Source organism: Bicyclus anynana, chromosome 20 (assembly GCF_947172395.1).
Source record: "Bicyclus anynana chromosome 20, ilBicAnyn1.1, whole genome shotgun sequence".
Taxonomy (NCBI): domain Eukaryota; kingdom Metazoa; phylum Arthropoda; class Insecta; order Lepidoptera; family Nymphalidae; genus Bicyclus; species Bicyclus anynana.
This window is the reverse complement of record NC_069102.1, coordinates 13,157,808-13,173,318: the sequence shown is the minus strand read 5'-3', so window position 1 is coordinate 13,173,318 and position 15,511 is coordinate 13,157,808. Positions and strand designations below refer to the sequence as shown.

At 40.0% G+C, this 15,511-nt stretch overlaps 2 protein-coding genes across 3 annotated transcripts; one reads left to right on the top strand and one right to left on the bottom strand.

Annotated features, from left to right (window-relative positions):
• Positions 1-2,268: 2,268 nt before the first annotated feature.
• Positions 2,269-3,597, top strand: LOC128199250 (uncharacterized). The gene is made up of 3 exons (XM_052887968.1): positions 2,269-2,296; positions 2,565-3,486; positions 3,591-3,597. The coding sequence occupies exons 1-3, from the start codon at positions 2,269-2,271 to the stop codon at positions 3,595-3,597; spliced, it is 957 nt and encodes a 318-aa protein (XP_052743928.1).
• On the bottom strand, positions 3,497-12,351 carry LOC112044813 (uncharacterized). Of its 2 annotated transcripts, XM_052887689.1 has the most exons (4): positions 12,268-12,351; positions 9,208-10,112; positions 4,276-4,503; positions 3,497-3,796 (listed from the first exon to the last, which is right to left on the bottom strand). In XM_052887689.1, exons 2-4 carry the CDS (start codon positions 9,967-9,969, stop codon positions 3,614-3,616), a joined length of 1,173 nt encoding a protein of 390 aa, XP_052743649.1. In that variant the 5' UTR covers positions 9,970-10,112; positions 12,268-12,351; the 3' UTR covers positions 3,497-3,613. The 2 variants fall into 2 exon arrangements, with proteins under 2 accessions (XP_052743649.1, XP_023936551.2); XM_024080783.2 differs by lacking the exon at positions 12,268-12,351 and having other exon boundaries at positions 9,208-10,248.
• Between the last annotated feature and the right edge of the window lie 3,160 nt (positions 12,352-15,511).

The window sequence follows — 15,511 nt, the reverse complement described above, 5'->3', positions numbered from 1 at the left end:
GCTTTCACAGCCCTGCAGAGTCCGATTAACAACTTAAAGTTCAAGAGATTAAACTTAAGATTAAAGAAAATTTACGAAAAATTTACATTAAACACCAAAAACCGTTTAGCAACGTAACGTCGTTGAAATAATCATAGAGGCTTATCTTTTAAGTCAAACACCGAGATATATATTTGCCAATATCTGTATAATTCAGGTATTCTGTACAATGCCTAGGCAAAGTATAGATTACCGCGGGGCGTTCTGGAACGCCCCGAAATATTTTTTGATAACTGGTTTGACGGCTCTGGGTTCTAGCTTGTTTCACATTAGTAACTTAAATTAGTAACATGTCCCAGATTAACGATTAAAGATTAATTAAGAGTTTTTAAATGTCGCTACGCCAGATGACTTGTTCCGTCGTCCCTTATTTTCGCATGCCACCGCTCCCTTTGCTCCATTCGGCCTCGAAGGCTTGCTTCATTTAGGACTTCCGTCACAAGCTTCTGGCTCCGTTATTTACACAATCACTATTATATTGGAAAGGCAGACAAGACTGCGCGGAGTCAAAATTATACTAAAGTGAGATTACACATAATATCTACATATGATAATGTATGTGTGATGGAAAATCATATTAAAAATATTTCATACATTGTCAGAATGCCTGCGGTATTGTATACATTATCTAGGCATTGTATAGAATACCGGATTACACCGGTAACATATACAGGCTGTTGCGGAGTTTTCTCAATATCTTCAAGGTGTTGACAAGTCAACTAGGAGCCGAACTGCATAACTAACTTTTTTTACAAAAAAAATAAACTTTTATTTTTTCATACAAAGTAATTCAAATAATTCCTTCTATCCATGTAACACACGCCTTTATCTATCCTTGCATTTTAAAATACGTAATGTTGACTAACGGCCGTTTACAATATCCTATCTATCCGCCATTTCGCTTACAAAGTTAAGAAAATCTATCTTTCTGTTCTTATCTGCTTTTCAATAACCTACTTAGAGATAGTTTGACTTTGTAAAGATAGTTTAACTGTTACTGATAATCGAGGATAACTATCTATCCGTAATCTTGGGTAGGTTATTGAAACCGACGAGATATTGCAACTGGAATTCCGCACTTCACTAGTAAGCTACTTCATGATATTTATCAATGAATAGGTTTGGCTAAGTCATAATATAAGGATGCGATTTAAAGGGCACAATTTAAGTTCTATTTACAAAATAATTTTTTTTTACTCCGAAAATATTAATTTTTTAACACAACATTTTCCTTTATACATTTTTTAATAATTTTCCGTAGGGAGTATAATCCTTAGAGTTATGGAAAATACTCCCGAGCACCCTGTATAATTAATTTGATGCCAACGATTAATAAACTGCTTATGCGTCCAAATAAATGACTTTGATTTGATTGACGTCTGCTTATTTAATACTTTTACACATTAAATAATTATTTCGTATTAATCTAAACTTATGCTCGTACTGCTAATTATTATAGAGAGGTAAGATTTGATGTTTTACAACAACTACAACTTAAAAAATACTGAACTGAATCTATACTAATATAATAAAGCTGAAGAGTTTGTTTGTTTGTTTGTTTGATTGAACGCGCTAATCTCTGGAACTACTGGTCCGATTTGAAAAAATCTTTCAGTGTTAGATAGCCCATTTGTCTAGGAAGGCTACAGGCTATATATTATCCCCGTATTCCTACGCAAACGGGAACCACGCGGATGAAACCGCGCGGCGTCAGCTAGTTAAGAAATAATTTTACCTAATCTACATCTTCACCATGTAACCATACACTATGTTTTATTTCCGTATTCCTACGGCAATATACCATGACGAAGATCTGCCGACCAATTCAATAACTTTGATTATTTTAACCACTTATATAAATAAATATAATACTCAATAAAATTATAAATAAAGAAATAATTAACATTAAATAATTTTTCGTATTCAATATCAATTGAACAATATACACTACCTAGGTACTGATATCAACGAAGGGGTGTCAGTAGCTAACGGATGATATGATTGTCACTTCAGCTTCGCGACTCGTTGAACTATGTCGGTGACTTTGGTTTTCTGCAGATCCCCTCATTTTTGATTCGATCACGCAGAGACTCCGAGCATAGCTCGTTCCATCGGACGCTATGTGACTCGAAGATTCTCAACCAATCACTGGCAACACGCACTTTTCGAAGACTGTTGTCTTGAGGCACTGAGGAATATCGGACGAAAAAATATCGCAAAGTTTCCCAAATGCTGCCCAGCCGAGTCGGATCCGGCGGTATACCGCTTTCTCGAAATTGGACCTACTTATCTAGACCATTTTATGTCCTAGGTGTATGTAGGTATTTGTTTAGAATTTCGAGTGCCACGTTCTCAATATAACTGGGTGGAGCGATACATGAGCGTTACACATTATTTTCGTTTTGGCCATGTTGAATTTTGATCAGTTTGCCTTATATAAATACGAAATGACATGACTTCATAACTTCTAATGATAGCTAGTTGGTTGCATGTTACCACTACAGCTGAACAAAGTTAGTGAATAGGTCGGCTAGCCGTGACAGTCGTTGACGATGACTTGTGGCTGTTATATGGCGCCCCACCGCACGCAGTCGTTGACGATGACTTGTGGCTGTTATATGGCGCCCCACCGCACGCAGTCGTTGACGATGACTTGTGGCTGTTATATGGCGCCCCACCGCACGCAGTCGTTGACGATGACTTGTGGCTGTTATATGGCGCCCCACCGCACGCAGTCGTTGACGATGACTTGTGGCTGTTATATGGCGCCCCACCGCACGCAGTCGTTGACGATGACTTGTGGCTGTTATACGGCGCCCCACCGCACGCAGTCGCTGACGATGACTTGTGGCTGTTATACGGCGCCCCACCGCACGCAGTCGCTGACGATGACTTGTGGCTGTTATACGGCGCCCCACCGCACGCAGTCGCTGACGATGACTTGTGGCTGTTATATGGCGCCCCACCGCACGCAGTCGTTGACGATGACTTGTGGCTGTTATACGGCGCCCCACCGCACGCAGTCGTTGACGATGACTTGTGGCTGTTATATGGCGCCCCACCGCACGCAGTCGTTGACGATGACTTGTGGCTGTTATACGGCGCCCCACCGCACGCAGTCGTTGACGATGACTTGTGGCTGTTATACGGCGCCCCACCGCACGCAGTCGTTGACGATGACTTGTGGCTGTTATATGGCGCCCCACCGTATGCAGTCGTTGACGATGACTTGTGGCTGTTATATGGCGCCCCACCGCACGCAGTCGCTGACGATGACTTGTGGCTGTTATATGGCGCCCCACCGCACGCAGTCGTTGACGATGACTTGTGGCTGTTATACGGCGCCCCACCGCACGCAGTCGTTGACGATGACTTGTGGCTGTTATACGGCGCCCCACCGCACGCAGTCGTTGACGATGACTTGTGGCTGTTATATGGCGCCCCACCGTATGCAGTCGTTGACGATGACTTGTGGCTGTTATATGGCGCCCCACCGCACGCAGTCGTTGACGATGACTTGTGGCTGTTATATGGCGCCCCACCGTATGCAGTCGTTGACGATGACTTGTGGCTGTTATATGGCGCCCCACCGCACGCAGTCGTTGACGATGCCGCTGAATCTCTTCGCGAAGAGCTCGTTGGGCTTTATGGAGAAGTTGTTGACATCAGCATCGCCTTCAATCTTGGGCGCGGCGTTTGATTCCACCGTCACCACTGGAAGCACTGACACTCCCAGCAGCACCGCGTAGGGCAACATCTGGAATTGAGAACAGAACAATTATTGATGGTGAGTTTCCGTTCCCGTGAGAATTCGGGGATTCAGTATATGACACTCACTAATAACGCTTGTAAGAAAAGATTTTTCAAAACTTCTTACAAGTAAGTAGATCTAGAGATTACCCCCTATAAAACACCACAAACTTTACCTCTATGTAATATTAGTATAGACCAGCGTTTCTCAAACTTTATTCTACTGTGACCCGGTAAATTTCATACTCCTCCTTTGTGTCCCACTTATGTTTTTGAAACCATAATACCTACAATCCGTCCATCGAGCGATCATTATTGTCGTCTCGTTAGTCAAGAAATTAAATCGAACATTACATAGTACTTGGTATAAAGTCTCAGCATTGCCTCCAGAATGCTGCGACCCGGTATACTTTTTTGTTCGACCCAATGCCGGGTCGCAACCCACCTGATGGGAAACACTGGTATAGACTAGCAAAAGACAATTACCTCTTTCATATCGCTGTCCAACTTCTCCCGCGTATAAACGCTGGGGTCCACCGCCAACCTCTTCAACGCTTGCTCCAGGCTCGAGTGGTAGTGATCCAGGAGGCGCTCATAATGCTCCCTGCGGAACTCCTCGTCCGTGCCCAGGAATATGAAGTACATGAGGTCGTTGGCCGGGCAGCCCGCGTGTGTCGTCTGGTAGTCCACCACGATGGCTTGGAGACGGCCGTCCTAGAATGTGAAACACTATTATTAGCACAGAATACACCGATTAATTTTGTATTCGATTTTTTCCTTATAAATTTGCGTTTACGGTTACGCGATAGTCACAGTATAAAGACATTGAAAACTCTTACGAGGCACCCAGGGCATTTATCTCTAACCTTTGACATTCCAGTCGTGTGCATTTTATGACGTTAAATATCACGTGTCTCAAACGGTGAAGGAAAACATCGTGAGGAAACCTGCATACCAGAGAATTTTCTTAATTCTCTGCGTGTGTGAAGTCTGCCAATCCGCATTGGGCCAGCGTGGTGGACTATTGGCCTTACCCCTCTCATTCTGAGAGGAGACTCGAGCTCAGCAGTGAGCCGAATATGGGTTGATGACGACGATGGCCTGGGCCTCTTTGACTTTTGTATTGGCGTGGCTTCCTAGATTTGTCTCTTATAAGAAAGCCTGAATTATTTTTATAGCCAATTAAATGGAACTAAGTATTTAAAAAAAAATCAATCGACCTAAAGGAATAAATCGCTTTGTCGCGTGGTTTGAGGTTTTATATTTAGTAAATGTGCGAAAAACAGAAAGACATTATAATGAGAAGACATTATTTTCTATACTAATATTATAAAGAGGTAAAGTTTGTAAGTTTGTAACAATTTTTTGAAATGGGGTAATCTTCGGAACTACTGGTCCGATTTTAAAAATTCTTTCACCAGTAGAATGCTACGTTATCGGGGAGTGCTATAGGCAGGTAATATTTTATATTTATACCGTATATAACTACTGAGTTATCGCGGGTTTTCTCTTACAGTTCGGACCGAAAAACTTACTTATTCGCATGCGCTGCCTCAACCATTGCGTATAACTGAAATAAATGTATGGAGGCTTTTTGAACCTTTAAAAGTTCTACAAAAAAGTCCGCTACACCATATATCTATCTTTTATATTTTAGCAGATATAGTACCTTTAGTACTTTAATAAATTATTTAAATTTTATACCAAGGTTTACGTCATTATTTATACAACTAAACTTAAATCCTTATCAAAATAAATTATTTAATAATCACAAGAATATTATAGAGATAAGATTTGCCCTTTACAGTATGTTAATCAGTTATATAGTTTCGGAGATAATACAAAATTTCTGAAAGTCGCAGAAATGCCGCTATATGACGCCCCGCGGTTTTAATTACGTGGTTCCCGTTCCCGTGTGAATATGAGAACCAAACATAGCCTATGATACTCGCAAATAATGTAACTTTCTATTGGTAAAAGAATTTTCCAAATCGGTCCAGTAGATCCAGAGATTACCCCCGACAACCACACAAACTTTACCTCTTTATAGTATTAGCATAGAAGTCACTTGGGAAATTATAGTCTTTTGGTCATTGCACCACACACAAAAGGCTGGACCAATTTTGCTGAGGGTAGGGATAGGATAGGGGTAGGGAAGGGGTAGGATAGAGGTAGGGTAGGTACGGATAAGGTAGGGGTAGTGTAGGATAGGGGCAAGGTAGAGGTAGGGGAAGGATATGGAACGTATAGGGTAGGGGAGGAGTAGGATAGGGGTAGGGTAGGGGTAGGGTAGGGTTAGGGTAGGGGTAAGGTAGGGGTAGGGAAGGGTTAGGGTTAGCGGTAGGGTAGGAGTAAGGTAGGGTTAGATTAGGGGTAGGGTAGGATAGGGTATGGATAGGTTACGGGTAGGGTTAGGGTAGGGGTAAGGTGGGGGTAGGGTAGGGTAAGGTTCGGTAGGTTTACGAGCAGGGTAAGGTAGAGGTAGAGAAGTTTACATCAATTTTTACGCGGACGAAGTCGCGGGCGTCCGCTAGTATTATATATGGTAGGATATGTGTTTAAATATAGTATGAAAGACCTATGTAAATGTACCATATTCTAGATTGATTGATTGATTGATTGATTGACTGACTGATTGATAGATTGATTGATTATGAGAGTAAGGGATGGCCAGCAGTAGCGAAGGCTGAAATTTTGTAATAACCCGGTCATGTGTTTTTTAGATATGCGCGCAGGCGTTTATTGTACAGTTTGTAGAAATACTTTGCTAATATATAAGGTACCTATACTTATAAGGTATATTACACATACGTACGGTACGTCATACCTATATAAGGTACATATAGATAATAGGCACTTATTTCGGAGTGAATAGAATAATAATTATAATTATAAATATGTATGCGTGTAATAAATTTATCACTGACCCGAATTTTTATTTTCACAATTATTTTTACAATGTAACAATTACATATTAACAGTTAAATTAAAACAAATTAAGACAAAGAAATAACAGTAAATTAAGTTTAAATTTATAGTATACCATCCATTTTTGATGGCCTCCGTGGCGCAGTGGTATGCGCGGTGGATTTACAAAACGGAGGTCCTGGGTTCGATCCCCGGCTGGGCCGGTTGAGATTTTCTTAATTGGTCCAGGGCTGGCTGGTGGGAGGCTTCAGCCGTGGTTAGTTACCACCCTGCCGACAACGACGTACCGATTTAGCGTTCCGGTACGATGTTATGTAGAAACCGAAAGGAGTGTGGATTTCATCCTACTCCTAACAAGTTAGCCCGCTTCCATCTTAGATTGTATCATCACTTACAATCAGGTGAGATTGTAGTCAAGGGCTAACTTGTAGAGAATAAAAAAAAATTAAAGGTCTTGGCACTACCTTATCCAGTTTATATTCGACACTCAGCGGCTGAATGATCCTCTGGGAGTGCGCCTATAAATATATATGAATTCCGTTGTTAGAAAAACACCTTAAAAGAGAGCTTTAAGTGTCTCTATATATATAGTCTATATATTAGGCATCGAAGCATTAGCTTAACAAACATCTGGAAGAACCGAAGCATCACAAATAGAACCAAAATACGCCTGGTCCAATCTGGACTTAATCTGGACTTAATCTGGACTAAATCTGGACTAAATGAAATTAAGACAATTAGCCACTGCCTCAGTTTCGACGCCCTAGTGTATAAAATCTTTGCTTTACACCAGGAAGATTGTGAAAGAGATCGCTATACGTTTCTTCGCGACATCTTTTCATCCGTAATTCCTCAGTGCCTGAAGACAAAAGTCTTCGAACAGTGCGTGTTGCCAGTGATGACCTATGGTTCCGAGACTTGGTCGCTAACTACGGGCCTCAAAAGAAGGCTCAGAGTCACACAGCGGGCGATGGAATGGGCGGGGCACATAGTTCGAAGAGCCGATGGACGTTGGGGTCCCAAAGTGCTGGAATGGCGACCCCGCACTAGTAAGCGCAGTGTTGGCTGACCCCCCACCATGTGGACTGACGACATCAAGGGAGTCGCAGGGATTCGCTGGATGCAGGCGGCTCAGTATCGTGATGTTTGGAAGTTCCTACAAAAGGCCTATGTCCTGCAGTAGACGTCCATCGGCTGATATGATGATGATGATGATGACGTTTCCAGTGACCCTATATATCAAAGTAAGCAATATAATCAATAGATTAAATCGCGTAATCTAAATACTAATCAAAGATCAGCAAAACTGGCACGATCCCGATAGCACGTGTTGTTATCATTTTTATACGAGTACGTTAGTAAAATAATGATAACAACATGAATAATATCTAAATTTTAGATTACATAATAAAGTTCACTAACTGATAAAGTATTTGTCCTTGAAAAATACGTCAGCGGTTAAGTCTAAAATAAACGTGTTGCAATAATTTTTAAATGAAACGTGTATTTACGCAAGTTTGTACATTGATTGACCTATCGTTACTTTTTTTATCCGACTTCAAAAAAAGGAGTTTCCCAATTCGACGCGTATGATATATTGTTGATTGTAATGTAATAACTTCATCATCGTCAATGACGTCATTTATTAAGTAACTAGCAGACGCCCGCGACTTTGTCCGCGGGAAACCCTACTACTACCTACCCCACTCCCACTACAGTTATCCTACCATACCGGGGATGAGTAGGGACTCAAACCTATCCCTACCCTACTCCTACTCTACCCCTACCCTACCACGCGACGGAAGCTTAAAAAATAGAGTAACTTCTCCCGTTTTCCCAACATTTCCCTTCACTGCTCTGTTCCTATTGATCGCAGCGTGATGAAAAGTATACTACAGCCTGCCCAGGAGTATGAATAATAATTTTACCAAGTTTCGTTAAAATCCATCGAGTAGTTTTTGTTTCTATAACGAACATACAGACAGACAGACAAAAATTTTACTGATTGCATTTTTGGCATCTGTATCGATCACTAATCACCCCCAGATTTTGGAAATATATTTCATGTACAGAATTGATCTCTCTTCAGATATATTCTAAGTATAGATTTAGGAAATTATTTTTATGATTTTATAATAGGCGGGTCACAGATGGTCCACGATAAGGTAAGTGAACCATCGGCTATATAATAACACTTCGCTGGGCTTGCAAGAAGAACGACCTGTGTACCAACCCTAAAAAAATATTTTTCAAGATTTTATTTTACGACTTTCTAGCAGTAACAGTTTCTGCGCTAAATCACGGACAGACGGACGGATGGACAGACAGACGGACAAGGCGAAACTATAAGGGTTCCTTGTGGACTACGGAACCCTAAAAATAATTTTAATAAAAAAATAAATGTAAATTAACACAGGGTTGTCTTCTAAGCACAGGTTCAGAAGACTAACCATAACACGTACTATGCAATACTTGATATTGAACTCTCACCTGTTTTCTAAACAATATGTTGCTAGTTCTATAGTCTCCATGAGATATGACCGGCTTCCCAATCGGCTTGTTATACTTCTCCCAGAACGCATGCGTCTGTGCGAAGTTCCTAATGCGTTCTTTGTACTCCTCTTTAACCACACTAACGGCGTTCTCTAACATAGACTTACGCAAAGCGATCATATTTTCATCTGGTTCTATTGTACTATTTACCTCGAATACCATATTTGATGTCATTTCTTTAAATGTTTCTGGCCTGTACTTTTCAAACGCGAAAGATAAAGCGTGGAATTTTGCTATATTTTCCATACAAACGCTCGCATGATCCCAATCTAAAGATTTGAATCTGTCGAAAGTTTCGTATCCGCTTGCCACCAAATCTTCCATGATGACTGCTTCTTTGCCATATTCAGCGTTACATCCGTAGAATTTTGGGAAAACATATCTGTGTTCTGTTGCCACTTGCTGTTCTTCTTCGATCTCTTGGTATATTCTCACCAGTTGATTGTATACTAAACGTTCGGTCGCGTAAAGATAATCTATGTGCATGATAACTCTCAGCGGGTCTCCGACGCACACCACCTTTGCGAATAGTTTCAGATCATCACGATCAGGTGATGAAACGTTTATAGCGAACAGAACTGATGTGTAGTTCGCTCCGCCGGTTTCGATCGCCTTGACCTCGATTTCCCTCGGTGTATAACCTCTGTCGTCTAGTACTTGGTCTAATAATTCGCGTAATGTTTTTTCCGCGTCCGCCATGGTCCGATCTCGATTTACAACTGATGGTAGCGGTCCACAATCGGCATTGTCATTGCTTATTCAATGTTAGTATTTTTCGTAATACATTGATAAACTTGTACAATCGCACAATATGCTAATGTTAGATATATTTTTGCCAGTAACTCAGAGCCAACCAAAGATAATAGAGGAAGATAGAATGTATAGCTTGGCAAGTTTGTTGATGACACTCCCATGATATGTGGGTGACGGGAGGGGAAGGACTGCGCGGGTATGATGTCTTACGCGCGGGGCAGAGGGAAGAACTGCGCGGGTATGAAGTCCTGCGCGCGGGACGTCGCTACCCCTTCTTAGCCCCCGCGGACCATCGCTACCCCCTCCCGACCCCCGCGGACCATGGGAAGTGTTACGAACGAATTTGCCAAGCTATAAATGTCAAACGATTAATTATGGTCTGTGGTGTTAAATATGATGGTCATGTTTAATGTATTCTCGTGTTTTTTATTTAACACTAGCGGACGCCCGCGACTTCGTCCACCCTTAGACCTCTTAAATCCAGCCCTTACAGTAGTATGGCTGTAAAAATGGAGTAACTTCTTCCGTTTTCCTAACATTTCCCTTCACTGCTCTGCTTCTATTGATCGTAGCGTGATGAAAAGTATACTATAACCTGCCCAGGAGTATGAAGAATAATTGCACCAAGTTTCGTTAAAATCCGTCGAATAGTTTTTGTTTCTATAACGAATATACAGATAGACAAAAAAATTACTGATAGCATTTTTGGCATCAGTATCGTTCACAATCACCTGGATATATATTTCATGTACCTACAGAATGGACCTCTCTAGAGATTAATTATAAGTATAGATTATGTATTGTAATATCAGAAGTGTAATATCGGAATTGGACGTAAGTACGTAACAATATAACCACAGATTAAACAGATAGAGCGCAGAGAACACGACGGTGTCGTAGCTGCTCCAAATACAAAATTCTAAAACGAATACAATCTCGAGTCAGTACGACACGAAGCGTCGAATCAGTAATTTTCAATATGATTCAAGAAAAGTGGCGTCTTATGTTTTAAAATATTTTAAAAACTATTTACATAAACTAAAATAAATAATTTAAAATGTGCAAATCAATGATTTTATAATAGAGATATGTCACTAACGCGTCGAAACTGAGGCGAAAAAAACGGCCAATTGACCGCATTTCATTCAGTCGCATTCCTAATTATCCATATACAATTCCTAAAAATATACATATACATGTTATCGCCGCGTTGGCCGCTTTTATATTTACATGTTTTAAATAGTGTAGGAAATAGTAGTCTGTGACGGATATGACGTCACTCGATCTCGTATTGGCTTCAGTGAGCTCGTGGCGTCTTGAGTGGAAAAGGGGGGTGTTTGATATCAGTCAAAGAATCCTTTAACCCTACACACATCGTTCACAAGTGCGTGACTCCACTTGAGGTCATTTTCTGCCATTCTAGGGTTTTATTTTGGTTACAGTTTGATTTGTTAATTAAGTTGTCCTGACAAATGTGAATCATAACCTCTGTTCGACATTAGTTTTCTTATATTTGTAATCACTTTTGAGTCTTATAATATACATAAATATTTATAATAGAATTAAACACAAAATTGTGCATGTGAGCTCCCCTTGTGAGCTCAGTGGAGTAGCTAAATTCGGCTCACTGTTTGCGGTACGTAACGTCTATAGTTTTAAAATGTCATAGGTGCCATACCACCTTCGCCTTTTTACCATCGCACCGCAAGACATCGGGTGGGTTTTCATCCCTATGTTGTAGATGTCCCTAGGACCCGTACAAAACGCTTTGCGTCTTCTTTTCTCATACGCACGGCTAAGGTTTGGAATACCCTTCCCAATTCTGTGTTTCCTGAATATTATGATAACTTGGGTATCTTCAAAACAAGAGTGAATAGGCACCTTCTAGGCAAGCGTGTCCCATCTTAGACTGTATCTACACTTACCATCAGGTTAGATCATGGTCAAACGCGAGCCTATTTGCATTAAAAAAAAAAAGGTGCAAATAGTGAAAAAATGCCACAATATTTTTACACAAGATATTATTATGGTCTGTGGTGAATACGATGTGATAAATCGGGCCATAAGCCAAACTCATAATTCGGTAAAGGTTACCGTAACCTTTGTCTACGCACAAAAAACACGGGTTACGCGACAACGATTTGGAATCACTTGGGAACCAGATATTTTATTTAAGTATTGCTAAATAGGGTAATCAGTGTGCTTGAAAACTATTAGGTTAACAAGGAAATCATGTTTCTTTACTAGTGAAATGTACAGCAAATTACTAAAATTAAAAGTAGTAAAAGTCTAGCGGCTAATAACACATGCACGCTCCGCGCCGCCGAGAGCCTCACTGACAGTGACGTCTGACAATGACAAGTGACGCTAATAGTAGAGGAGCCGAAGAGGGGATTTTTGCAGTTACTCGAGCGCGGCAGATAAACATAAGGGACTATACCTTACACTTTGTCGAGTACCTCCACCGAGTATGAGCCCTAATATTGGTGGGTACGTTTAGGGCAACCAAAAAAAAAACTAACTTCATAAATACTCAACCAGCACGTCAGATTAAAATAAGGTAGCTGAGTTGATAGCTAAAAACTGCACATTTCGAAAATCTGAAGATTTGAGCGTAACGTAATGGAATGGGAGGGTTTCAAAGTTACAAAATTAAACCCTTATATTTTAGTGCTCGAGGTACGAGTGCGATTAATGTTTTACTTATTTTTAAGGAAACAATCTCCTAATTAATCGCTAAAATTGTCTTACAATTTCAGTAAGCCAAAGTAATAAAAATTGTTTTTTAAAGTCTGTAGTTTTTTTTTCCACCGCTAAAAGTGGAAAAAGTAAATAACCATTTATTCTTCCTATAATTTAATCTACCAAATGTAATCAGTCTCAATGACGCTCGAGTAACTGCAAATTTAGCATCCCGGGCTCCCCTACTATAAGCTGAGTCACTACTCACTGAGTTAGGTGAGGGTTGACATTGAGGACTGATTCCCTGAGGGCCTCCGGCCTAGTACTACAGTAATATATGTAGATAATATTATTGTAGCTGAGGCCAATATGCTCCGACGCATCATACTAGGAACGCTGACCAGTGTTACCAACTCTCCAAAATATTTATCCCTAAAGTTGGTGTCAAAAACCCCTAAAATCGCCTTAATTATTGCGTTGTCCCCCTAAAAAATACAAAATTCATAATAATTTAGAAATAATATACTGTCATATGTTTCAAAAGTCTATATTTAATACAGACAAAATACTACGTCTTTATCTGAAGATTCAGATTTTTTGAAATCATACATGTTGACAATGAATAAATTTACCAATTTTTTTTATTCGATGAAAATTGCCTCCAATTGCCTCAGAGTCGTTGTAGAATAACGTATTATATGTCGTTATAAGTCGCTAGGCCAAGAAAGAAATATTAAAATTATCATCAATTTAAAAATAATAAAGAATCAAAAATCCCTGAAAATACCCCTAAAAATTTCAGACCCCTAAAAAATCCCATTTCACTTATTTGCCCCCTAAATCTGGGGGGAAAACCCCTAAGTTGGGAACCCTGGCGCTGACTGCCATTATCGTTGCTTTTCGCATTATTACTGAGCTGATGACCTCGTTTAGAGCGAGAACATATTTATACAAACTAGTAGGTAAATGGTATAACATCCCATACGTACGTAACGTACCAATTAATATATTTCGATCTTTGAGACACAATTCTGTGTATAATAGTAGATTATGAAACATTTTCATAATGACGGTCATTAAAGTCGCATTTTTTAAAACGAACAAATTGAGACAATAGAGACACAAGTGCTTTTTTTTGCACTTTTCATACTATATTTTATCTAATCTCATGAAATACGATCTTAACAAAAAAAAAAACGGCTTCATTATCATTTTAAATTATAAAGAATATTAAATCATGATTTAATGTCAGATATTAGCTTACTTTTGACGGCCTCCGTGGCGCAGTGGTATGCGCAGTGGATTTACAAGACGCAGGTCCTGGGTGCAATTCCCGGTTGGGCCGATTGAGGTTTTCCTAATTGGTCCAGGTCTGGGTGGTGGAAGACATCGGCCATCTACCACCCTACCAGCAAAGATCTACCGCCAAGCGATTTAGCGTTCCGGTACGATGTCGTGTAGAAACAGAAAGGGATTTTCATTCTCCTCCTAACAAGTTAGCCCGTTTACATCTTCGATTGCATCATCACTTACCATCAGGTGAGATTGTAGTCAAGGGCTAATTTGTAAAAAAAATCTGGTAAGGAGCTCTCCTCTGAGTTTGAGGGCCCCGGGTATTATTATTATTATTTTAACAGTAGGTGGTACCTAGTTACCTACATCGACTTAATTAATCTTATAATATTGAAATTATTTTCAGCTACCTATACTTAGTATATGTATATTTTTAATTTTCTTATTATTCTTTACAAGTTAGCCCTTGACAACAATTTCATACTTGTTATGAGAAGGATGAAAATCCTCCCCCCTATTCGGCTTTTACACGACATTGTACCGGAACGCTAAATCGTTTGGCGGTACGTCTTTGCCGGTAGAGTGGTAACTAGCCACCGCCGAAGCCTCCCACCAGCCAAAATAAAAATTAAATATTACAAATATCTAATTATACTAAGCATTCCTTATCGAATATCAAATGCGGTATCATCGAGGACGATCGTAATCTGTAATCGTGAGTCGATGCCCCTAAAGCTAACCCACTATCTATATTATCTCTATGGTCCTTGTCATAAAGTGCGTTGACCTTTCGTTGGTTCAGGCAGGTGTTAACAACCTTCATAATTAATTTTCAATAATTAAACAAAGTATGTAAGGCGTGATAGCCCAGTGGATATGACCTCTGCCACCTATTACGGAGGATGTGAATTCAGGCATGCACCTCCAACTTTTCAGTAGTGTGCATTTTAAGAAATTAAATATCACGTGTCTCAAACGGTGAAGGAAAACATCGTGAGGAAACCTGCATACCAGAGAATTTTCTTAATTCTCTGCGTGTGTGAAGTCTGCCAATCCAAACTGGGCCAGCGTGGTGGACTATTGGCCTAACCCCTCTCATTCTGAGAGGAGACTAGAGCTCAGCAGTGAGCCGAATACGGATATATTTTTACCATTACAAAAATGTAAAACAAATATTCCAAAAAGTGTACTTGTAAAAAATACACTTTCCGGATTTCGTATCTAGTGTTAACATATCGTAGTAGATCAATACTTGCGATTTATTTAATCCTGTTTGATGACCAGAAGCCAAACACCACAGGTCAAACTCATAATTCGGTAAAGGTTATCGTAGCCTTTGCTTAAGAGTGTGCAATATGTAATTTGGTGGTTACAAATGCTTCTGGATCTCAGATTCTGGAAAAGTTAGGAGCCTGATATTTGGGTAAATGATATTTCATAGTGTTAGCTTCGTTATGACTATACAAAATACACAATTTGTAAATCTTTTCTCAATAATTTATTTTTTTGAAAA

Coding starts and splice junctions, on each gene's coding strand:
- LOC128199250 (XM_052887968.1), top strand. CDS start 2,269: ATGCTGCCCAGCCGAGTCGGATCCGGCG. Junction 2,297..2,564: donor CAGCCGAGTCGGATCCGGCG/GTATACCGCTTT, acceptor GTTAGTGAATAG/GTCGGCTAGCCGTGACAGTC.
- LOC112044813 (XM_052887689.1), bottom strand. CDS start 9,969: ATGGCGGACGCGGAAAAAACATTACGCGAATTATTAGACCAAGTACTA. Junction 4,504..9,207: donor ACATATTGTTTAGAAAACAG/GTGAGAGTTCAA, acceptor TTCACATTCTAG/GACGGCCGTCTCCAAGCCAT. Junction 3,797..4,275: donor TGGACAGCGATATGAAAGAG/GTAATTGTCTTT, acceptor TCTCAATTCCAG/ATGTTGCCCTACGCGGTGCT.